Raw genomic sequence first — 24,850 nt, 5'->3', positions numbered from 1 at the left:
CAGACAATCGTTAGGATGCATTAAAAATTATTAATTAAATCATTTGTAATATAAATTATTTATTTGAGAAAATATCACAAAATTTTTTTAATTCACATCCAAAACACTGAGTTCGGATCGCACCTTAAGAAGTGATGCAAATTCAGTGCAACGGATGTTGAAATGGTGGACATACGTTCTATGATAATCCCATGTTAAATTCATCGCTTCAATTTTGCACCACTTCCGGATTTAAAGAGAACATTTTCACTATTTCTTGCGACGCTCTTTTTGCTGCTATATATGATGGTATACAAAATAACAACAACTTTCCTCACCTCATTCACATTCCAAAATCCACTTTAACTAGATTTCAAGTGTCAATTGCCTTATAAAAAAGAACTTCAAGTCCTCTAGTGGTAGATTTTGAGCCCAATATGTAAAGCTCATACACATAATACTTATGTAAATTGTCGATAAAACAGTTCAAATATGTGGATTGTTTATTTTTTCACTTATTTTTTTTATTTTTATTTATTACGTATAAAATGTATAATGATGTTATTCAGTTAATATGGTAGTAAAAGTTAGTGTTAGCCATATTTTTGTAGATTTATGGTGCAGCTAGTTCGTTTATATGGCAGTACTGGGAATCTCTGCACTTTTTCCTAAAATTTTCGGTTAGATTCTCTATCTTATTTTTAATTAAATCGAGGCCAGATAGGTCGTGAAGACGTTGTAGATCATTTTGAGTAGTTTGTTTTAAGCAATCTGCAACTTTTATAGGTAAGAATATTGCATTGTATAGCAGTGTTTTATTCTCTGTGGTCATTTCAGAATTCCTATTTAATAATAGATACAGAATTCCCATGCTTATATTGATTTGATCTATGATTTGAGTCATGTGGTTTTGAACGTTATTGTGGATTGTTGTTGTTCTAAAAGTTTTTTTATGTGATTTCATCCAATTTTTTAGGCTTTGTAACATCAGCTTGTATCCAGATCAAGGAACTCTGCGACAATAATGGAATGTTTTCAGGGTAATCTGGTGGTGGAGGCTTGTAGGTTTAGCTGGGCAAGCGAAATGGTGACGAATGTCATATGGACCTTGGCTACAGATGGGACGATGGGACACACGTCAGCTACGCTACTATCAATCACTGATAGGTAGGAATTGAGGCGGCTCCACTTGCCTTATCTTAGTTATTTGGGTCTGCCGTGGGAGTTCCCTCTCCTTCGGTACTATGGGCGGTGCTTAAGCTCCGAGAACAGTATTAACATTGTACCATCTCACCGCTTCGGCTATAGTATCCTCATGAGTCCTGTTCAGACCTATCTGGTATGCTGCCTGTTCTAGAGAGGTATCTTTGTGACGCTGAATCTCGCGTTGTAACATAGAAGGTAAAGATCAACCCTTATATTCCTGGGTGATAGTTACCTATCCACAAGATGGTGATTTGGATGGCTACTGCGGCATCAGCCAAGGAAATACTGCTTTGCTAAAATGTAATTTGGTCTAAGCACAGGGTTGGTCATGGTCTTCACATAAAGGTGTTCCAGGGATGTACTTCAGAGATAACCTGCCGCTGTTCTTAGGGCAGCATTCTGACATGTTTGTATGCTATTCCATTGCGTGACGCTTGTTTGAGGTGTCCACACCTCAGCCAGCGACCTGAGGACCTTGTTTCTACCACGGAGCTTATCAAAAATTGCAGTGACAGGGGCAGATGACTTAAAAAGGCTGTCAAATGTGACCCCGTGAATCTTTGGTTAGTTTGTATTCGAAATTATCTCGCCGTCGACACTGATATTCAAATGACTGCGTACTTCTGCTGTTCATGTTTCGTAGACTGTTGCGAAATAATGCAGGTTGTGTTTCAAAAGGGTTAAACAGTGATTAGGTCCCACGGCATGTTGTTCGGAGTAAGCAAATCGCCAACAGGTTTCTCATTTCACTCTTCATTAGAAACAGACCAACAATGAAATGCGTTAAACAAATTCTGTAGAAATTACTGGAAAAAATATTCAAAGCATTGTCCATTGTTGGAAGGCACAAAATACCATCACATATGCCCCCATGTTCCGAATTTCGGAATCGTAAATCGCAAAATTTTCGTTTGGCCATAATTTCTTAACCATGAAACTTTTAAACTTAAATCGTGGTAATATACTTTTCTTTAATGAGAAGTAGAGGAAATTCTCGTGACACGCGTGAATCACGTGAGTCGTGAACAAAATCCAAAGTAACTCTCATGAATGGGACTACACTACTACTATAAATATGTCGTGCGTGAGCGTTCGTGAGAAATAAAATCGGTTCGTGAATGTGCGTGAATAAAATTCATAATCAAGATTTAATTCACACTTGTATGTTAACTGAAATTAATTTAGCTCTCGAACTGTATTCTATTTTTGAATTTTGTTACCTTTGCTGATTTCTTTTGGAAAATATCGTGAGTCTCGTGAATATGTCGTGAATCACGTGAATTGTCGTAAATCGTGCGTGAACGTGAGTCTTTAAAAGTAGTTCGTGCGTGAGTACTGGTTTTCATTTCGTTAATGTGCGTGAGTGGGATTGGCTACCACACGTATCGTGCGTGAATAAATATTTTGCTTCGTGAATGTGCGTGAGTGTGAGTGAAATTTCAGTCACGCGCACACCTCTAATGAGAAGTTCAAATTAAAATTGTATAGGAGTCCGAAAGTATCCCTATTTTTTTCTTAAAAGAAAAATAAATTCTTGCGATTTCGAATTTCGGAACATGGGGGATGGCTTTAAATCTCGCAACTTAAAGGGTGGTTAAATTGTAAGGGCCGATGTTGAATGTGAACCACACCTAAACGCCAAGTTTTTTTTCCGAATTTTATTTGACATTTCTCTATTTCAGACTTACTCAATTTGAACCATGGACGTCGTGAATGAGCAGAATGGTTCCAAGAAATAACAACAGTGGATGATCAATTTTCGAAGAAAATCATCTACAGTGATGAGGCACATTTTCACCTCAGTGGATTCGTCAATAAACAGAATTGCCGCATTTGGGCGAATGAGAATCCAAGAGTGATTGTCGAAAAACCAATGCACCCACAAAGAGTGACTGTTTGGTGCGGTTTATGGGCTGGCAGCATCATCGGGCCGTATTTTTTCCAAAATGAGGCGGGTCAGGCAGTTACTGTGAATGGTGTTCGCTATCGTGAGATGATAACGAACTTTTTATGGCACGAATTGAAAGATATGGATGTGGACGATATGTGGTTTCGGCAGGACGGTGCCACTTGCCACACAGCTAACGAAACAATGGCTCTTTTGCGCAACAAATTCAATGGCCGTGTTATCTCATGTAATGGCGATGTCAATTGGCCGCCAAGATCATATGATTTGACATCGTTGGACTTTTTTCTTTGGGGTTATTTGAAAGAAAAGGTATACGTCGATAAGCCAGCAACAATTCAAGGGCTAAAGGATGAGATAATTCGGCACATTAATGGCATAGAACCTCCATTATGCCTCAGCGTCATCGAAAATTTGGACCATTGGATGAAGGTGTGCCACCGAGGTCGCGGCGCCCATTTGACCGATATTTTGTTCCATACATAATTGAGTAATACCAATATATCATATAAAATAAAATTACAATAATTTCCTAAATAGTTTGTGTTTTATTCAAAATCAACATCGGCCCTTGAAATTTTAACCACCCTTTATTAAAAACAAAAACGGTCCAATATTCCGTTTTTTGCAAACTTATATACCGTTTTGCATTCAGTAATTTTTGTACAAATTTTCAAAGTAAAGGACATCGCCCCACCATGCGATGGTGAATTTTAAAAGAAAACAACAAAATCTTCCATTTTTTATATTTTTTGAGATAATTTTTTTTTATTTTTTTTTTTTTGATTTGTTTATCTTCGCTTTTATAAGTTTTCAATTATTACGTGATACAATGCATTCAAAGTGTTTGGAACTTTAAAAAAAAAAAACTAAAATATTAATAATAAAATTTGCGTATAGATGTAGAACGTAATACGTTCATTTGAAGTTTTATAAAACTAAAAATTAAAGTCCATGATGTCGCATAATAAAATGGAATACTATATATATATAAAGAGAAGGTTTGGTTGATTTTGTTTCGAACTAAAACCATTATTATAACGCTAACAACATTGTTGTTTTATTCAATATTCTTTGTATTCTAAATTCATTTTTTTGGGTATACATTTTCAACGTTTTTAGTACAGGTAATATCAAATAGGAAATAGGAGACAAATAAAAAAAAAAAAAGAAAACTATAGTAGAGAGGGGGATAGAGGTAATTATTATATATTAAACTTAAAAAATAAACCTATGTGTACATATACATCAAAAGAACCAACTCGTTTAAATTATATATCTTTTTTTTAAATTTAAATATACATACATATTAATCACAATGTTGAATTTTGCCCTGCTGCCCAGTGCCACCATTTGTTTGTTTATTATACAAAAGGTCCTAGGAGCAGGAAAGGGGAAGGTGGATGTCTACTATTACTTTTCATGTCAATGAAGAGTTGGCAGAGGAAGCATCATCGATCGATTTTGGTTGTGGTTTGTAGAAGGGCGAAAGGTACAAATTCGTTTTCAGTCACTAAATATGAATTGTTTAGTCTGAGGCTTATTGTTTTTTTGTTTTATTGTAGTTTTGTGTTTGTTTGCTTGTTTTTTTAATATTTTCATAACTGTTTTATTGTTTACATTTTACAAAAGAAATCATATTGTTTCTTTCATTGATTAAAGGAGGAGAGAAATAAAGTAAATAGAGAAATTGAAAGTGAAAAAAAAAACAAATCAATAATTCATTTTGAAAACTACTATATAAAATAATGAAAATTACAATTTATGGGAAAACACAAAATTTCTAAAAATATTATAATTTAAAATTATACAGAAATTCATTCTTCAATCACATTGAGACCCATTTTTTTGTTGTTTATTTTTTTTACTTGTTAGTGTTTTTTTGTGTGTTGCATTCATTCTTTTTTTCTTTCGTTACTATTATATTTATATTATTATTATTTATTATTATTATTATTGTTGCTGCTGCTGTTAAGGGCTGGTTGTCTGATTATTTTATATTTTTTCGATACAATTTTAAAAAATGGGCTAAATTTGTTTATAACTATTAGTAATCACGTTTAACGTATGGGTTGTTGTTGTTGTTGCAATCATTGGAACACTTTTTCTCAAAAGTCAAACAAATTAAGACTTCGAGTAAATAAAAATACATTTTAAAATTATACCTCATTCAAATTACACTTCCAAAATCCACTTTTACTAGATTTCAACTGTCATTTGCCTTATAAAAAGTAGATTTCAAATCTCGAAAATGTAGATTTTGAGCGTAATGTGTAGAGCCTATTAAATTAAATTTTTCTCTTCGTTGTAGAAAAATTTAATATAATTTTCTAATTAAAAGAAATTACATAGCAAATATTTCGATACATTTCCGTACGTACATAGTTTAATTTCTATATTCATAAAACATGTACTAAACTCTAACATTACTTTTGTTAAGAAAATTATTTATTTATTTATTAAATTTTTTTGTTTCCATTTATTTAAGCAATTCAAAGCCTTTAAAGGGCCAATTTAACGAATTACAATGTACTAATCTAACGAAAAAATTTAAAACCATAACAAAATTATGATATGGTTTTAAAGGAAATTGTTCGATAACATTTTCTATATACTTATATAATACGGCAATAAGGTATTTAGTAAACAAAAAATTATAAAATTTTATTTTTAACTCTATACAAAAAAAAAAATATTCGAATATATGGCAAAGCAATAAGTTCGATTACCATGAAATTTTTCGCCAATTACGTGAAATACCCAAATAATAAACATTCGTTTAACCGATCGAAAACTTATTATTTGGCAGTGCAATTCTAAAACGCTATTTTTATAAGAGGCTGATTACATATCCGTCGATACCAACAGTCTACCAAGATTTCAGATGTATACTTTGTTCAAATTTAATTTCAAATTCTAGCGGACTTTTAATAGACATACGGATAAGACAATTTTGTAATTTTTGTTCTTCAAGTCCGATATGCTTTTCAATGAAAAAAAAATGCCTAACAAGTTGCATATATATACCCCACTGTTATGTTCACTATTTACGAAGTCGCAAAGGGAAAGAAATAAAGTCAGAAAAAAATTTGATGAAAAACATGGAGTAGTTTTTGTGATACAACATTTTGCGTTTTGCAAATTCGCAAACCAGAATAAGGGAAATAGTTATTTCTGCAAGTGAAAATTTTGATGATATTATCGACATTTTACTGCAAATTTTAGTACCAATGATTGGAAAAGATCTGTAGTAAAAATTTTAGTGATCATTAATACAGGTTACTTGTATGGTTATATTACATGTGCATATTTAGCGAAAACTTCATCTACATGAGCCTCCTAAATCCCGGTATACATGCTCGAAAATAAAATTGAAAATATTCAGTTCTTTGATGATAGTAAATAACATGTACGCTATTATCGACTTCATATTAAAGCTATATAACATTTTGCGTTTTGCAAATTTGCAACCCACAATACGGGGAATAGTCATTTTTGCACGTCATAATTTCGGTGATATTATTATCGACATTTTACTGCAAATTTTAGCACAGATTGGAAAAGATCTCTAGTAAAAATTTTAGTGACCGTTAATATACAGTCTGTTTCTGTTTGTCGATGGAGCTAAATCGATCGATCGAAATTTCGGTGTTATTATTATCGACATTTTACTGCAAATTTAGTGCCAATGATTGGACAAGATCTCTAGTAAAAATTTTAGTGATCATTAATACAGTTTACTTGTATGGTTATATTACATGTACATATTTAGCGAAAATTGCATCTACATGACAATAAGATAGCCTCCTAAATCCCGGTATACATGCTCGAAAATAAAATTGAAAATATTCAGTTCTTTTATGATAGCAAATAACATATACGCTATTATCGACTTCATATTAAAGCTATATAGCATTTTGTGTATTGCAAATTTGCAACCCAGAATACGGGGAATATTCATTTCTGCAAGTGATATTATTATCGACATTTTACTTCAAATTTAGTACCAATAATTGGGAAAGATTTCTAGTAAAAATTTTAGTGACCGTTAATATACAGCCTGTTTCTGTTTGCCGATTGAGCTAAATCGATCGACTGAAATGGAGGAAAATAGCTGAATTTATAACCTAAAGTCAGTTGTGTCTACGAACTTCAGTTGATCAATAGAGCTCGTTCGTTATACAGAAACTGGCTGATAGTTTACTTGTATACTTGTACCATTTAAGTAATATACTTGTGCATCTTTAGCGAACATTTCATCTACATGGCGTGAAGATAGCCTCCTAAACATAGATAACTAAGTAATAGATGACCCATCGGTGTCAAACGCAATCTGGCAGAAAATAGGGAGAATTACAAATTCTCTCTGACATTCGTTTTTACATTTTTCCTATTATATCCACTATTTGAATATTTTTGATACACCAAATGATTTATAATCAAATGAAATATTCAAAAGTTTATAGTTAAACAAAAAAATTACCGCGAAACTACAAAATTTAATTTTGAGCAAATTTTCTCTTTACGAAAAATACAAAACGATATGTCAGAAAATTCACTTGGGCTTCTTCAAAATTTTCTGATCGGAGAGCGATGGGTCATCTATTACTTAGTTATCTATGCTCCTAAATGTCGGTTTATATCCTCGAAAATAATATTGAATATATTCCTGGAAAATATTTAGTTAAAAAACCCCAAACACGCTGTTATCGACTTCATATTAATTATTATGTATCAACGGTCGTGTTAATCTCAATTGCTCCATTCTTATTAAGTGTAAGTTTACATTTTTCTTACTCAAAAGCAAAGACAATAGAGAGAAGAAGATGGGAGATTGGGTGCTGAGAACCTCAAACCATTTACGGTGCTACTAGTTCCATACTTTTCGTTCGGACCAAACGCGTATACGACAAGTTTTGACATAGCATTAAAATGCAAATAAAAAGAAATTAAGGGCAGGAAATAAATTTCTATAAACGGGAAATGTAATTTATTTGTTGGTGTCTAAAATTTAACATTGAAAAGAAGTTTTTCATTTAAAAAATTAAAAACAAATAAACAATTACAAACATATACGAAACTAGCACCGTCAATGCAACACTTTGTGTGACGTAGGCCACTTTCCCATCTTCTTATATCCAGTGTTTTTGCTCAAAAGCCGGATATGTAGTAGAAATTTAGATTGAATATCAATAATACTGTTTTCCAAGTATTTTTTTTTTTTTTTTTTTGTTTGGAGAAAAATTGTAAACATATAACGAGGTGTCACTGTCGATAAAAAAATGCGTACATTTTTAATGGTCAACACCAATTCCGTTCACGGTTCGTCCCATGCATAATCATCGATTGCCGGAGGTATACCCTATATATACTGAAGGCCCCTTTTTCTCAAATTACTAAAATTTCAATTACGATGCTAGTGCGAAAGTAAAATTCGGTTCTAATGGGAAATTCATACCGAAAAATGTATCTATTGCTGTCAGAAAAGCTACATTAATATACTTTCTTAGGCCTATATGTAATTTTTTAAATTCTCGATGGCTAACGATAACGATGAGTCATCAAAAATATTTCGTTATAACTATGCAGTTTCGTTAAATCTGGTCACACTCGTTGTGTTATTACAAAAATTCATGAATTTTTATATTTCTATCCTAAGAACATACATTGGGAATATGGGAATAAAACCAAATATCGTTTGCACGTGCATAGAAAATAAATTAAAGTGTAAAATGTCGATAACACAGTCATAGATAAATGTTCACAAAAATTCGCATGTCTTCATTTTCCTATCTATGTCCAAATTTATCACAATTGACGCCCTATATGTATACTAAGGGAATATAGATCTTAACCCTTGTGCACTCCTTGGGTCAAATGACCCAACATTGATTTTAAAAAGTAATTTTTATTCCTTTAGTTATTGGATATTTTTATGAAACTTTTATTTATCAATTACAGGGACGAAATGTATGTTTTTAGAAGATAATAATAAAAATAAAATATTTCCATGGTCCGCTATAATAATCCGCCCGTGGAAAGGGCACGGGACTGCACAAGAGTTAAGAAATGTTTGACATAGTATATGACCATATTTCACATTTTCCTTTCACATGTAATAAAATGCAGTGGAGATGCACTCAGAAATAAATGGGATAACATGTTACCGATCTGTAGCAATTCAGACATGAATTCAGGTGTTAATTGAAATCCTTTGACCTATGGTATTGTGCAAGAAAATTTCCGCAGTTTTCTCTTAATTGCAAGGAAAAGAATGAAAATATTTCTAGGTATGGAAAAAGTAAAAAATTTTGAAGTCTTTTTTTTATTTTGCTCAATTGAGTATTGAAAAAGTCAAATTTTGAAGCCTTTTTTATTTTACGAAGGCAAGTTTGTACTCATCACAACATAGAAGTGTTTCAAATGAGTACTTACTTAGTGATCGATTTTTAAGCTTTTTCATTACAACGTTGAAATCCTTTTAATTAATTTATCTACCCTTCAGCAAATTGTCTCAAGATCAATTTTGAAAACCGTGTGAAATTAATTTTCATATCTACTTCTGCCTCCTTAAAGGCTCAGTAATTGGTATTTAGAAAATCTTTGGCCGGTCGAGAAATATCAAAAGAAATAAAAGTTTTCGATGGAACGAAAGAAAATAAAACCTTATTGTAATTTTCATACGTAATAAGTAAGATTCAAAGATATCTAGAAATATCATTACTCTAAGGAAAAAGTACAAATACAGCAGTAACAACAACAACAAACCCAATTCGTACCTTACAACTCTCCCAAATCCATTTTCCATTGATCTTTGATGGTATTCTTTTTGAGACACCATAACAAAACATTTTTATCCATTAATTCCAAAAAATGCCATAGTTAATGTTTAAGTACTAACTAACAAAATTCCAACTCAGTCATAGCAAAGACGACCAGCCCTTAAACCTACATACCATAAACACATTCATTCGGATTCGATTCGACGTTCATATACAGATGACCCATTGGATAGATAGATCACTTTGTGGAAACTATGTTAATGTGTCATCTTCATCATCAATTTGATCGTCGTCCTTGATTTTAATGGCCCAGATGCCAATTTTAGGTTTCATTGAAATTCATAGCTTCATCGAATATATCCACCATGGCCTCCATACGTTCCTGATGCTCGAAACGGGCAAATTTTCGCTGACGCTTACGTTGCAGCAGTTTGCCGGAGGGTTTTATACGTCCCAAACGATGAAAACGGGTATCTTCTTCTTCAGTGTCATATTCGGGCGCTGAAACGGAATCCTCTTCATCCGTTTCAAAGAATTCCTTGAGCTTACGGTTAAGTTTAAACGCTCTCGTGCCGAGCGGCTTTCGTATTGTGCGTGACATGGGTGCCACGCCATGTTCTGGCTGCACTTTCATTTTGGACGTTGCGGAGGTTGAATTACCATTAGAGGCGGTTATGGAGACAACATTGAATAGTTCTGCTAATTCAGCATCAGTGCGTTGCTGCTCTTTTAGTTTCTTTTTGTACTTGGGTGCATAGTCAAGAATGTATAGAAGACTGTCGATCCGTTTATCCGCCGGATCATCTGCTGAACCATTTACGGCCGACGTAGAGAGTAGGCTAGTGTTGGTGGGTGTTAGAGATGTGGGCGTTGAGGGCGGGGCTGGTGGTAAATTTCCCACGGAGCCATTACATGGAACGGTAGTACCACTACCATTTTGACACGTTCCACCACCATGTGATACTGTATAACGTCTCCGAGGTCGCCGCCGTTTTTTTAATGTCCATGGGTATATTGACTGGGCATCGCCACTCAACTCCAGTTCCAGTTCTGTGTGTGAGGGTGGTGTCGTCGAACACAATTCAACATCAAATTCTTCATCTGATTTGGCCATTTCGATTGTCTGTTTTTGTTTTATTATTGTTGTTGTTGTTTTTGAAGACGAAAATATTGACCCGGCCATCGTATCGTAAAGAAGAAACAGCAGCACAAACAAAATACACAAAAGGGAATTACAAAAAAATTATACACACATCGTAAGAATACACAAGCACAATTAATTCCCCCAAAACCATAAAAACATTCTAAAAACATCCACACTGTAACGGACCACACCACTGTGAATAATCTTTACGAAGGTACTCACCCGGAAAAAAAACTCAGCTTCGGAATATTTTTGGTCCGTTAATCTATGGTATTCAGACATCCTTTCATCCGCTTTAACTTTCCCACAAACCTAGTGAAAAACTCCGATGCGTTGAATTGCTTCGCTATGAAGAAGGCGATATGAAAAATAAACAAACTCACTCCCCACTACTCTCTATTTTTCTTGTGTTTCTTTTCACTTTGGGCTGATTTGTTATTGTGTTCTTTCGCCGTTCTGTTTCGAAAAATTATATATGTATATAATTTTAACCTGTGAGCGAGTGTGTGCCTTTTGGATGAGAGATAGATGTGAATGCCGTAAAAATCTTTTAGCAGAAATGAAAACCACGAGAAATTGTTGCAATATTTGAAATGTTATAGTAGTTGTGTGTAATTTATTGTTTCTTTTATTTTATTGTTATTTATTATTGTTTTTATTTCGCTGGTCAAATACAACTACACGATGATGACCAGACTGAGGAATGAAGAACGGCGTTATGCTCTGTTTTACATCGTCTTTGAGTTTAGTACTTATCATTGTGGCTCCGACTCTCAATATCCCGTTCACATTTGATAGTAAAAGTTAATCAGTTGCAAGAGTATGGTAACGTAAAATAGTCCATATAAAAACAAGAAATAGGCTCTACATATTACGTTCAATATCCCCAGTTTTCGAGATGTTTTATAGGCAAATGACAGTTGAAATCTAATTACAGTGAATTATGGAATTGTTGACTTGGTATTTAAGGTGAGTATTAAGTTCGAGTTTAGCCACTAAAATCGCTAAAGTGAAAACTATATCAGTAATGCGCTTTACAGTTATTCCGGACGGAATGTCGGTGTTTGTAAAAAATCTTACAGTGTGTCGGATCGATACGACTTGTCGGCGATGACTAAATAATCGGTAAATGTGTTATCGATCCCATAAACATTCAGCAGTATCGATTATGCCTTCGGACTTAACTTATAATGTGCACAATATATGGGATATGTTCGACACGAGCTCTGTCGTCCGGAATAACTGATACTCTGTAAAGCGCATAAGAAAAATGCATGAAGTATGCATGAAGTTATGCATATTTGTTGCAAATTTTATTATAACTTGATGGGCAAAAGCCCAAAGCAAATTTTCACAAAGTTTGTATTCCTTAAAATGGATTATTAAAGAAAAGTAATCGTGAAAAAATGACGTTTTTAGGGTTAAACTCGAACTTGATGGGGGAATAACCCAAAGCAAATTTTCACTAACCCACCTTAAAGGTGGGTATTAAGTTCGAGTTTAGCCGCTAAAATCGTGATTTTTTTCACGATTACTTTTCTTTAATAATCCATTTTAATGAATACAAACTTTATGAAAATTTGCTTTGGGATATTCCCCGTCAAGTTGTAATGAAGTCTGCAACAAATATGTATAATTTTATGACTTTTTTCACTGATTTAGTTTTCACTTTAAGGCCGGTATGCACCTCTAGCGAAAAATTTCATTCCCATAAGAAATGCATTGCTAACGAAATTTTCGGTAGCGTTTCGTAAGCTGGTACGCACCTCTAATGAAAATAACAGGGTTGTCAAAAGCATATTTTGGCAGCAAACATTTAATTTATTACAATCATTCTGTGCGTAAAAGTTTAAAAGGTCTGTAAATAATAAACAATTTATTTGAGGAATATTTGGAACATATATTAACAATTTTTAAAAGCGAATAGCTGGTTTAAAATTTGTGTACACAGCCCTGTTTTTTGTTGTATTTATTTGAGGAATATTTGGAACATATATTAACAAATTTTTAAAAGCGATTAGCTGGTTTAAAATTTGTGTACACAGCCCTGTTTTTTTGTTGTAGACTTAAATAAATTTTTTCTACCGAAAGTTTCTCTAGAGGTGCATACCGGCCTTTAAGGTAAGTACTATGTTCGCTTTTCACGTTGAAATTTTCGTGGTTACTTTATTAAAACAGTTCAATATAAAGCAGACAAATTAACTCAATTGATGCGTAGTTTCTTGTTCCACTAGATTTCGGTAAGACTTTATACGAATAAGTTTGTTTTCATTTATAATTTTGATTATTTAAGGAAAAGTAATCGCGAAAATAAAGTGGTTTTCAACACGAAACCCGAACATAGTACCTACCCTAAACTCGAACTTAATACTCATCTTAACTGTCAAACTAAAACATCTCAACCCGGTGTGAACGGTGAAATGTTTTGGAAAAACGAATGAGGAAAACGTGTCAGTGGGAACATAGCATAAATAAGTAAAAAAAAGGCATAAAATTCTACATATGTATTTGTTGCAGATTTCATTATAACTTGATGGGGAATAGCCCAAAATGGGTTAATTAAGAAAAAGTGAAAAATTGCGATTTTAGCGGCTAAACTCAAACTTAATACCTACCTTAAAGGTGGGTAAATCGTCATTTTTTCACGATTACTTTTATTTTATAATCCATTTTAAGTTTGCATTACTTAAAATGGATTATTAAAGAAAAGTAATCGTGAAAAAATTACGATTTTAGGGTCTAAACTCGAACTTACAGCCTGTTTCTGAATGTTAAACGAGCTCTATCGATCGACTGAAATGGAAACAAACAGCTGAATTTATGACCAAAAATCAACTGTTTTTATGCATTTCGGCCGATCGATAGAGACCGTTCAACATACAGAAACAGGCTGTTAATACCCACCTATAGGTGACACAATTAAATTTGAACCTCCACGTTTTTGTGGATTTGAATTATTTTTTTTTCAGGACAATTGAAAGAATAAATAATTGTCACTTTTACCAACGCCATACGATTCTTTTATCAGCTGATTTTGACTTATTAAAATTGTAAACAACATATTGAAATTTTTGTTTTTGTAATCGTGATGCAATGACTCGAAAAGCTTATTTCCATTGAAAAATAGCTTTGAAAAACATTACTTTTAGTGCAACAACTGGCTAGATTAATTTTCGATTTTAAGGTGAGTACTATGTTCGGGGGTTTCACCAAAACACTAAATTAAAAGTACAAATATATTTAGGAAGACGATCAAGTCTTGCAAAATAATGGATGGAAAGATCCAAGGAATTGATTGCAAATAATTTTATATTTCTAAATTAATTCATTAAAAAAAGTAACCGTGAAAACAAGCTGGTTTTCAGCTTGAAAACTGAACATAGTACTCAGCTTTAGCAGTTAATTTCGAACTTACAGCCAATTTCTCATATCCGAAACGAATGCTTTCGTTCGACTAGAATGCCCAAAACAGCTGAATTTATAAAGAAAATCAGCTGTTTTTGGAATTTCAGTTGAACGAAAGCGTTCGTTTCGTATATGAGAAATTGGCTGTTAATGTCCATCTATTAACACAGATACTTGTAGATATCGTATTCGCTTGGCTTGGTAATGGTAAGAAAGTTAAAGTATTTGTTTTAAGGCCTGGTTATGCATCTAAAAATGTAGCGTAGCCGTAGCATAACGGCAACGTATGATTTTTTGGCGATTAGCCTAATTGAAAAAAACGTAGCATATGATCAGATAGCTTATAAACAAACTATCAAAAAGAGGCGCAAAAGGTTGATTTTCTTAAAATTCAAAATGAACTGGAGTGATATAGAAGTGAATCTAAGGGCCAGTTTCTCAATGACTTGTTATTATATATCGTGTCGATAAAACGGATGATCCCATACAAAAATTTTACTAACCGGAGGTCTATCCACCGGTTAAAATTAATCGGAGGAGGAGAAATTGACCATAAGTCTTTTAAACTTGTGGAGACTATATAGAAAAAATAAAAAATGTAAAACTCGTCGAAAAAGAAGGTGGTCTGTTCGCCCAATCAATAGAGATTGGAATAAAAGTGGTTACCATAAAAAGGTTTTCCAGAATAGGAAACTACATAATTGTGAACATTTCTTCAAACATACTCGTATGAGTAAAGAAATTTTCAATTTATTGCTCATTTTACTTCAAAATGATTTGTATAAGCCCAAGGCAAGAATCGGGCCGGAAGAGCGACTGTCGATAACACTTCTGTAAGCAAAGATCATCTTATATCTTGGAATTAAACTAATGGTTATTTTGTAGTTTGCAGATATTTGGCTCATGGATGTTCTCTCCAGTCTATAGCCTGGAGTCATAAACTTGGGAAAACCACCGTTCGGAACACTGTTTTAGAAACGTGTGAAATTATATGGCGAGTTCTGTCTCCCACATATATAAGTGAACCCACCACAAGCCAATTCCGAGACATCGTTAACGATTTTCGGGAAGTCGGTATTCTGCACAGAATTTATTATAAATACATTCATGCGATTGCACGCATAATATTAACTTCTCTTCATGCATTTTAAACGAACACAGCCCAGTTTTATGTTTTAATTAACTTTATTTTCAATAAATAACTTTTTCCCTCTTCTTTCAATTGATGACGCTAGTTTTTTTCGATCAGCTGATACGACAACGACACGCCAACTTTTGTTTTTTCTGAATCATACGACACGTCTACGTTGTGGAAAAGTTGGGTAATCGTTTGTATGGGCTGTCGTATAGCAAAAACGAACAGCTGACACGCCACGCTACGCTTTCGTTCCGTTTTTGGATGCATAACCAGGCCTTTACCCCTCTGGCGGACTCATTTGTCATTCATGCAATCATTTCGTTGTGAATGTCTGATATGAATCGGTCTCTGTCCGTCTATAGTTTTAATTGTGTTCATATCTGCAAAGTACAACTCTGCATATCACGAGAACGTTTTTTGACAATTCATTGTGCCGGGGTTTGTGTTCGTCGGTCGGTCTATCGGAGAAGGAGAATTTATTTGCGAATAATTTTGAACAAAAACCGTGAAATAAATCCAAAGAAATCCGTGTGAAAACTCACAAAAAAATTAACTAAAATAATGAGTGCGTTTCCGGGCACCTTTGCCTTCGATGAATATGGCAGACCTTTCATCATTTTGCGTGAACAAGATAAACAAAAGCGCATCACAGGAACAGATGCCATAAAAGTAAGACATTTTTTAATTTCTAGTAATTCTAACAAATATTAGTGGTTCGATGACAAATCTAAGAGGAAGCAAGTAAATATTACTTAATTCTGAAGGGATAGCTTCAACAGTTGTTTAGGTCTTTAGCCTATACCGGCTTTATTGATGTCAGAAATTTCCAGATGGTCAGCCCAAAAATGTAAGGGAGTGATTCACTTCAAAGTGAACATACACCGAATTAGTTTTTGATCGTATTACAGATGTTAATAAACATAAAGTGCAATAAGATGTTAGAAATAATAAAAATTAAAACATGAAAATTGATTTTATGTCGGAAAGTTTTGTTTTCATTTATGACGTCAGTCGAATATTGTACGCTTAGCAATTTTGTTATATTTGAGGTTAAAGACGCTAATGCAATGACTCAGAGACGACCCCCGTCGCATGTTTGCATCGAACAGATGGTGTTTTGTAAATCAACAAAATCCAAATGGAGTGGGCGAGTGATCTTTTATGCTAATATATCTCGTTACCATTTGAAGTCTTGTAAGGGAAAATGAAAAGGGCCATGGGTATGGGAATTTCGGATTATTTGGTTCTAATTTGGGGATTAATCTTTCCAAACATTTCGTTGAATGCGAGAGAAACCCTTTTCAGCTAAGTTTTCTAATTCTTTTGTTTTTTTCTTTCAGAGTCACATTATGGCTGCTCGCCAAATCGCCTCCACCATTAAGACCTCTTTGGGTCCCAAAGGCTTGGACAAGATTATGGTGAGCCCTGATGGCGATGTCACTGTTACGAATGATGGTGCCACCATTATGAAGCAAATGGATGTAGAACATGAAATTGGCAAATTAATGGTGCAATTATCTCAGTCTCAAGATGATGAAATTGGCGATGGCACCACCGGTGTAGTTGTTTTGGCTGGAGCTCTTCTTGAGCAGGCTGAAGGATTAATCGATAGGGGCATTCATCCCATACGTATTGCTGATGGTTTTGAATTGGCTGCTCAATGTGCTGTCAAGCAATTGGAATCCATTGCTGAACCCTTCCCCATTGACCCAAACAATAAGGAACCTCTCATTCAAATTGCTATGACCACTTTGGGATCGAAGATTGTCAATAAATGTCATCGTCAAATGGCAGAAATGGCTGTTGATGCTGTACTCAATGTGGCCGATATTGAGAAGAAAGATGTTAACTTTGAATTGATTAAAATTGAGACTAAAGTTGGTGGCCGCATGGAAGATTCCATGTTGGTTAAGGGCGTTGTTGTGGACAAGACCATGAGTCATGCTCAAATGCCCAAGACATTGCGTGATGTAAAATTGGCCATTTTAACCTGCCCATTCGAACCACCAAAGCCAAAGACCAAGCATAAGTTGGATGTCACTTCTGCCGAAGATTATCGTGCCTTGCGTGAATATGAACAAGAGAAATTTGCCGAAATGGTTAAGCAAGTTAAGGATGCTGGAGCTACTTTGGCCATTTGCCAATGGGGTTTCGATGACGAAGCCAATCATTTGTTATTGCAACACAATCTGCCTGCTGTCCGTTGGGTTGGTGGCCCTGAAATTGAATTGATAGCCATTGCCACGGGTGGTAGAATTGTACCACGTTTTGAGGAATTGACACCCGAGAAATTGGGTTCAGCTGGTCTCGTTCGAGAAGTTTGTAAGTAGGCTAAAACAAAATACGAAGCCAATGACTGACCATTTCCTTCCTTCCATTATAGCTTTCGGTACTTCCAAAGACAAGATGCTGGTCATCGAGGAGTGTTTGAACTCTAAGGCTGTTACAATTTTCTTGCGTGGTGGCAATCAAATGATTACTGCCGAAGCCAAACGTTCCATTCACGATGCCTTGTGCGTTGTACGGTCACTGGTCAAGGTGTGTTAGATATATCTAAAGCGAATTAAGCAAGATTTCATAGATCATTTATTTTCTTTTAGGATTCCCGCATTGTTTATGGCGGTGGTGCCGCCGAAATCAGCTGTTCTTTGGCTGTAGCCAAGGAAGCTGATCAACTTTCCACTTTGGAACAATATGCCTTCCGCTCATTTGCTGTTGCTTTGGAAAATATCCCCTTGGCTTTGGCTGAAAATAGTGGTCTCCATCCAATTGAAACATTGTCGGAATTGAAAGCACGCCAAGTAGCAGAAAATTGTCCCTGCCTAGGTGTTGATTGTATGTTAACTGGCGACTCGAACATGAAGAATCACAACGTAGTGGAATCTTTGAATTCCAAGAAACAACAAATCCTTTTAGCCACACAATTGGTTAAGATGATTTTGAAAATCGATGATGTGCGTTCAAAAGCTCAGGGCGATATGTAAAAACCCCTGCATATCAACCTTACAAAGCTCCATACATCATTTGTGCTTCATGTCATTATTATTCTATATTAACCTAACTAACTTGGTTATGATGTTTCTTCACCAGCACCAGATCATCTCATTCATTTTTAAAACACACATTCTCCTCCCTCATATTCTACTTAAGTTTTGCGTATTAATTGTTTCTCTTCCTCTATGATGATAAGGAGGAAATGGGTATTAAATTCCCAAGATCAAATAAAATTTGCTTAAACACATCAAACCATTTTTTCTTACTATACAATAAAAAAATGATAAGATGGCACTATGTTCCTGGGGATGTTTCTATAGGAGTCTAATAAATAAAAAAAAATGTTCAAAATTCTAATTTTTACAGAAATTTGACTAAAAATTTATATTTCTGCGAAATTTTCTTCAAAAATTAAATATTGACAAATTTTCTGTAAAAATTTAATTTTGACGAAATTTTCTTAAAAACTTAAATTCCGACGAAAATTCCTTAAAAATTAAAATTTGCCAAAATTCGCTATGAAAATCAATTTTCGAACAAAATTTCTAAAAAAAAATTAAATTTCAACGAAATTGTCTATTAAAATCGAATTTCGGCAAAATTTTCTTAAAAATTTAATTTCGACGAAATTTTTTATGAAAATCAATTTTCGACGGAATTTTCTATGAAAATCAATTTTCGACGAAATTTTCTATACAAATCGAATTTCAACGAAATTTTCTACAAAAATTAAAACTTCACTAAATTCACTTTAAAATCAAACTTTGCCAAAAATTTCATTAAAAACAAGTTTCGAAAAAATTTTCTATAAAAATCAAATTTCGACGAAATCTTTTATAATAATCCAATTTTGACGAAATTTTCTATAAAATCCGATTCCGACGAAATTTTCTATGATCATCAAATTTAATGAAATTTCGAAGAAATTTTCTATAAAAATAAAATTTCGACGAAATTTGCTATAAAATATAAATTTCGATGAAATTTTCTATAAAAATCAAATTTCAACGAAATTTTCTACAAAAATTAAAACTTGACTAAATTCACTTTAAAGTCAAACTTCGTCAAAAATTTCTATAAAAATCAAGTTTCGAAAAAATTTTCTATAAAAATCAAATTTCGACGAAATCTTTTATAATTATCCAATTTTGGCGAAATTTTCTATAAAATCCGATTCCGACGAAATTTTCTATGAACATCAAATTTAATGAAATATTGTATGAAATCAAATTTTACGAAATTTTCTATGAAAATAAAATTTCGAAGAAATTTTCTATAAAAATAAAATATAGATGAAATATTCAATAAAAATCAAATTTCGTTTAAATTTTCAATAAAAAGCAAATTTCGATGAAGTTTTCTATAAAAATCAAAATTGATGGAATCTCCTATTTAAATTGAATTTCGATGAAATTTTCTATAGAAAATCAAATTTTGACGAAGTTTTCCATAAAAATCAAATTTCGACGGAGTTTTCCATAAAAAAAAAAGTTTTTTATAAAAAAATCAAAATTGATGGAATTTTCTATTTAAATTGAATTTTGATGAAATTTTCTATAGAAAATCAAACTTGATGAAGATAAAAATCACATTTTTACGAAATTTTCTATAAAAATCACATTTCGACGAAATTTTCCATAAAAATCACATTTCGACGAAATTTTCTATAAAAATAAAATTTCGACGAAATTTTCTATAAAAAAAATTTCATCGAAATTTTCTATAAAAATAAAATTTCGACGAAATTTTCTATAAAAATAAAATTTTGACGAAATTTTTTATAAAAATAAAATTTCGATTTAAGATGAAATTTTCTATGAAAATTTAATTTTGATGAAATTTTCTATGTAAGTCGACTTTTAATGACATTTTATATAAAAATCGAGTTACGATTAAATTTTATATAAAAAAGAAAAATTTCTATGAAATTTCCAATTAAAAAAAATCGACAAAATTTCCTATAAAAAAAAACTATTTCGATAACATTTCATATGAAAATTCGAAGATTTTTTCATTTTTTTAGAAATAATAATAGAATTGTGGAGTGAATCATAAAACTTCGGTTGTGTTGTAAAAATATATTATATTATTCATAAAACAATTTGCACTGAAAGTCCTAATCTGTTACAGTAATATACATACAGTCTATCAAACAATTAAAAATAAATTAAAAATTTTTCAAATTAATATAATCTAAACTTTTTTGCCATTGATTTTGGACAACTGTTTCCTATTAATTTTGTCGAAAAATAGTAAGCCAGCTGCTCTTTCAACCGATTCGGGAGGTACTTGGAAAACAGTCAATGGTGTGTCATCGCTGATAACTTGATTGGGCATAACATATGCTTCCATTTCCAATCGATTGTCGGATGTCTCACCAACAATTATTTTATAGAAATGGGTGGGAACGGCAACATTATTATTCCCAATCACTTGATACTTAACATATTTCTTTCCATCGTCTTCTTGCCGTGGCAAATATAAGGGACCCGTACATACATAAACGTTTGGATATGTTTTGGTAAGTGTACGTGTATAATGCTCCAAACGCTCCCAACTATCACGATTGAATCCTTGTCCAACTTGGGGAGCCATATTGGTCAGATAGAACGTATCATCACAGTGTTTTTGGTGGCGTTTGTGATTACCGGCCGCTGCCATATGACCTCTATCGAATCCTGATCGAAAATAGTCCGAGTTTTGTGACTGAAAATAGGTGTGAATACTTTCATCGGCTCTGAATTGACATTTGGATCTGTCAACTGCTTCATTCTTTGCTATCGAATCGGCTGTTATATGTTCAAAGACCCAAGAAGCTACACGATTTCTACGATCATAGCTGAGTACGAAATCCGAATAGCTACGCACCGAGTCTAAGCTTGGAAATCCATATTTCATTATTTCTGAAACACGGCTTGGGGTGGCAGTAAGATTCACATCTTGGGTCGTAGTGGGTACGGATGCTGATACAGTGGCAAATAATGGGAATGCAGGCTTTTGTGAATGCTTATGCAAGAATTCCACTTGTTGTAATGGTAGTATTTCAGCGTATTTTTGCCTTTCCTTGTAGAGGCCGTAGTGATAGGAACCAATAGCTGCAGAGCCAACGGCTACCAAAGTTGTGACGAAGTGTTTATTCATAATTTTAATTAATTTACAGTATTTGGAAAGGAACAATTGAACAATTACCACCCACAATGGTGAAGTTTACACGTGAACAAACAACCCTGTTTTATTATATTTCTGATCAGTGATGCCAACTCCCGAAAAGCAAAAGGCACCAAAAATATATTATAAATTCTAATATGCCAGTAAAAACTAATCCTGCCAGCTAAAATTCAATGTAAAGGTGAGTATTAAGTTCGAGTTTAGCCGCTAAAATCGCTAAAGTGAAAACTAAATCAGCAAGAAAAAGGCATAAAATTATACATATTTGTTGCAAATTTTATTATAACTTGATGGGGAATAGCCCAAAGCACATTTTCACAAAGTTTATATTCCATAAAATGGATTATTAAAGAAAAGTATGGATTATTTAATAATCCATTTTAAGGAATACAAACTTTGTGAAAATTTGCTTTGGGCTTTTCCCCATCAAGTTACAATAAAATTTGCAACAAATATGTATAATTTCATGCATTTTTCTTACTGATTTAGTTTTCACTTTAGCGATTTTAGCGGCTAAACTCGAACTTAATACTCACCTTAAAGGTGGGTAATAAGTTCAAGCTAAAATCGTCATTTTTACACTAAAGTGAAAACTAAATCAGTAAAAAAAGGCATAAATATACAATATACATATTTGTTGCATATTTCATTATAACTTGATGGGGAATAGCCCAAAGCAAATTTTAACAAAGTTTGTATTCCTTAAAATGGATTATTAAAGAAAAGTAATCATGAAAAAATGACGATTTTAGCGGCTAAATCGAACTTAATACCCACTTTAATACTAAAAAAACAAAAAAGCTTTCAAAGATGTAACATATAAGTTTTGGTTATTGATTTGATTTGTAGAAGTTTTAATTTTATGATTAAAAGAAGGATCAATACCACCTTCATAACAATCAAATTCTATATTTAGCAATACAGTTGAGTTTCTTAAGCTTTTGACAGTCTAATTAGAAAAGATATCGTCAATCAGACTCAATATTGTTCAAATTGAAAAAGGCATCAAAAGCACTAAATGAAAACCCCAGAAAGCACCAAGTTGGTGCTTTTTTTGAAAAGGCACTAAAGGGCAATGTGGTCCTTTTTGGAAATCAAAAAGCTAAAAGCACCAAATTAACATTACTGATTCTGATATAGATAACGTACACAGACAAAAACACTCTTACTTTTAATAGGATTCTATTCTGACACATCCTTGCAAAAATGGTTTTGGATTTTTTTGATGTTTCTATCAAATCAAATGATTTAGATTAAATGTAAATTATATTATTGAATATTTTAATCAAGTCATTGAAAGGGAAACTGATATTTTTCCAATTTCCCAGAGGGAAACTATTAATTTTCAATTAATAAACGTCAATTAATACTTTTATAACTTAAATTGATAAATAAATTCACAAATTCTTAATATATATTTACTATTTATTTATAAAATATATAATTATTTTGCGTTTACTTACTGTAATTATATTCCCAAATAAAACTGTGCTTCTAATCTAAGTTTCTTGATATTTACTTCTTTAATCACTTAGATTTTAATATTTTCGTTTTTAATCACTATTTTCTTATTTATTTCTATTACTATTCTATTTGAGACACAGTTACTTCAACTATCCGATCGATCAATCAATCAGTTCAAAAGAAATTTCTTTTTCAATAAAATTCTTCTGTCCCACAGTTTTTCCATGTGTATGTCTTGTCTGTAATAATGTTACTTACTTTACTTTTTTTAAAGTAAGACTTTTTACCTTCTAAATAAAGGGTTCCCATAAAAGCCGGGATAACAAAAATTACCGTTTTCGCGCAACAAATGAAAACAAAAGACAGCTGTTAACAATTGGTCAATTTTACACTCTAACTAATAGTTAACAACCCTGTTTTAAAGAATATCCCATCAAAAGTACGATTTACACCACGAAAGGTTAGCGGTTTTACACTACACAAATTACAAGTTATTTTATGAAATTATCGCATAAAGGCCGGTATGCACCTCCAGCCGAAATTTCCCTAATCTATAAGAAATGCATTGCTATATGTATATTTGCAAAAGAAACTTCTCTGAGGCGTTTTTTTCGATTGTTTACATTTTGCTTGTATAAGAAATACATTGCAACACTGTGTTTTTAGCATGAAAACGAAATTTCCGCTGGAGGTGCATACATGGTTGACACTCGTACCAACAATAATCTATCAAAAATTTAAGAAAAATCTACCAAAAACCTAACCAAATTTAAACAATGAAGTTTTTGATCAAATTTTGTCACAATTTAGATTCCATAGAAAGTATTTGCAAAATTTTATTTCTATAGAGAATTTTGTCAAATTTTTATTTCTATAGAAAATTTTGCAAAATTTTAAATGCTATATAAAGTTTTTGCAAACTATTATTTCTATAGAAAATTTTGTCAAATTTTTATTTTTATAGAAAATTTTGTGAAAAATTTATTTCTATGGAAAATTTTATCAAAATTTTATTTTTATAGCAAATTTTGTAAACATTTCATTTCTATAGAGATTTTATCAAAATTTTATTTCTATAGAAAATCTTGTAAATATTTTATTTCTAACGAAAATTTTGTCAAAATTTTGTCGGTGGTTCAACTTTAAAAAAAAAATATTCCTATAATCTCATGTGTAGAAAATTTTATTTATGCATAGGTATTTATACAATATTTTTATAATATTAAATTGAGCCGACGGGCTTTTTGGGCAGCAAATAAATCAATGACTTCTTCAATCGGCACATTTATTCGGCGATGAACCGACATTAATGCCAATCCTTTGAGTCTACTCTCGCTAGTCGAATTTCTAAGATACGTCTTTAATCTCTTCATTGTTGAAAATGAACGTTCGGATGAGCACGTAGTAACTGCAGGGATGGGAAATGCAGTACTATAGTACTTTTTTCAAAACGTTTTCACCCCGGTCAGTACCGTAGTACCCCCGCGAATGATTTAGTACCTTTTGTGTATACATTTTTGAGTCGATATCAGATTTATGGTACAATAGCTTTGACAAAATATTTTAATATTTTGAGAAAGTCTTTATCAACCTTATTTGCTAATAGTCTTTTACAAATATGGCAAAACAGACATGTTCATGTGGGAAGAAAATCTCGATTTTGT

The 24,850-nt window shown here is 32.7% G+C and overlaps 3 protein-coding genes across 3 annotated transcripts; 1 reads left to right on the top strand and 2 right to left on the bottom strand.

Annotated features, from left to right (window-relative positions):
* Positions 1 to 10,059: 10,059 nt before the first annotated feature.
* Positions 10,060 to 11,680, bottom strand: LOC142237944 (uncharacterized). Its single transcript, XM_075309421.1, has 2 exons — positions 11,240 to 11,680; positions 10,060 to 10,996 (listed from the first exon to the last, which is right to left on the bottom strand). The coding sequence occupies exons 1-2, from the start codon at positions 11,297 to 11,299 to the stop codon at positions 10,196 to 10,198; spliced, it is 861 nt and encodes a 286-aa protein (XP_075165536.1). The 5' UTR covers positions 11,300 to 11,680; the 3' UTR covers positions 10,060 to 10,195.
* A 4,277-nt stretch (positions 11,681 to 15,957) lies between these two features.
* Positions 15,958 to 18,806, top strand: CCT5 (chaperonin containing TCP1 subunit 5). Its single transcript, XM_075309484.1, has 4 exons — positions 15,958 to 16,229; positions 16,901 to 17,882; positions 17,944 to 18,098; positions 18,161 to 18,806. Exons 1-4 carry the CDS (start codon positions 16,122 to 16,124, stop codon positions 18,542 to 18,544), a joined length of 1,629 nt encoding a protein of 542 aa, XP_075165599.1. The 5' UTR covers positions 15,958 to 16,121; the 3' UTR covers positions 18,545 to 18,806.
* Positions 18,807 to 20,617: 1,811 nt separating this feature from the next.
* On the bottom strand, positions 20,618 to 21,790 carry EndoG (endonuclease G, mitochondrial). Its single transcript, XM_075312174.1, has one exon. It carries the CDS (start codon positions 21,693 to 21,695, stop codon positions 20,748 to 20,750), a length of 948 nt encoding a protein of 315 aa, XP_075168289.1. The 5' UTR covers positions 21,696 to 21,790; the 3' UTR covers positions 20,618 to 20,747.
* Positions 21,791 to 24,850: the final 3,060 nt, after the last annotated feature.

The sequence above is a fragment of the Haematobia irritans genome, chromosome 5, assembly GCF_050003625.1.
Source record: "Haematobia irritans isolate KBUSLIRL chromosome 5, ASM5000362v1, whole genome shotgun sequence".
NCBI classification, from domain to species: Eukaryota; Metazoa; Arthropoda; class Insecta; order Diptera; family Muscidae; genus Haematobia; species Haematobia irritans.
Note: the sequence above shows the minus strand (reverse complement) of the source record. Positions and strands in the feature narration are given on the sequence as shown.

What these genes read in the sequence shown, in the direction of transcription:
- LOC142237944 (XM_075309421.1), bottom strand. Translation starts at nt 11,299, where the DNA reads ATGTCTGAATACCATAGATTAACGGACCAAAAATATTCCGAAGCTGAG. An exon ending in AAGCTGAGTTTTTTTTCCGG is followed by an intron (nt 10,997 to 11,239) that starts GTGAGTACCTTC and finishes AAACAAAAACAG; the next exon opens with ACAATCGAAATGGCCAAATC.
- CCT5 (XM_075309484.1), top strand. Translation starts at nt 16,122, where the DNA reads ATGAGTGCGTTTCCGGGCACCTTTGCCTTCGATGAATATGGCAGACCT. An exon ending in CAGGAACAGATGCCATAAAA is followed by an intron (nt 16,230 to 16,900) that starts GTAAGACATTTT and finishes TTTTTCTTTCAG; the next exon opens with AGTCACATTATGGCTGCTCG. An exon ending in TTGTACGGTCACTGGTCAAG is followed by an intron (nt 18,099 to 18,160) that starts GTGTGTTAGATA and finishes ATTTTCTTTTAG; the next exon opens with GATTCCCGCATTGTTTATGG.
- EndoG (XM_075312174.1), bottom strand. Translation starts at nt 21,695, where the DNA reads ATGAATAAACACTTCGTCACAACTTTGGTAGCCGTTGGCTCTGCAGCT.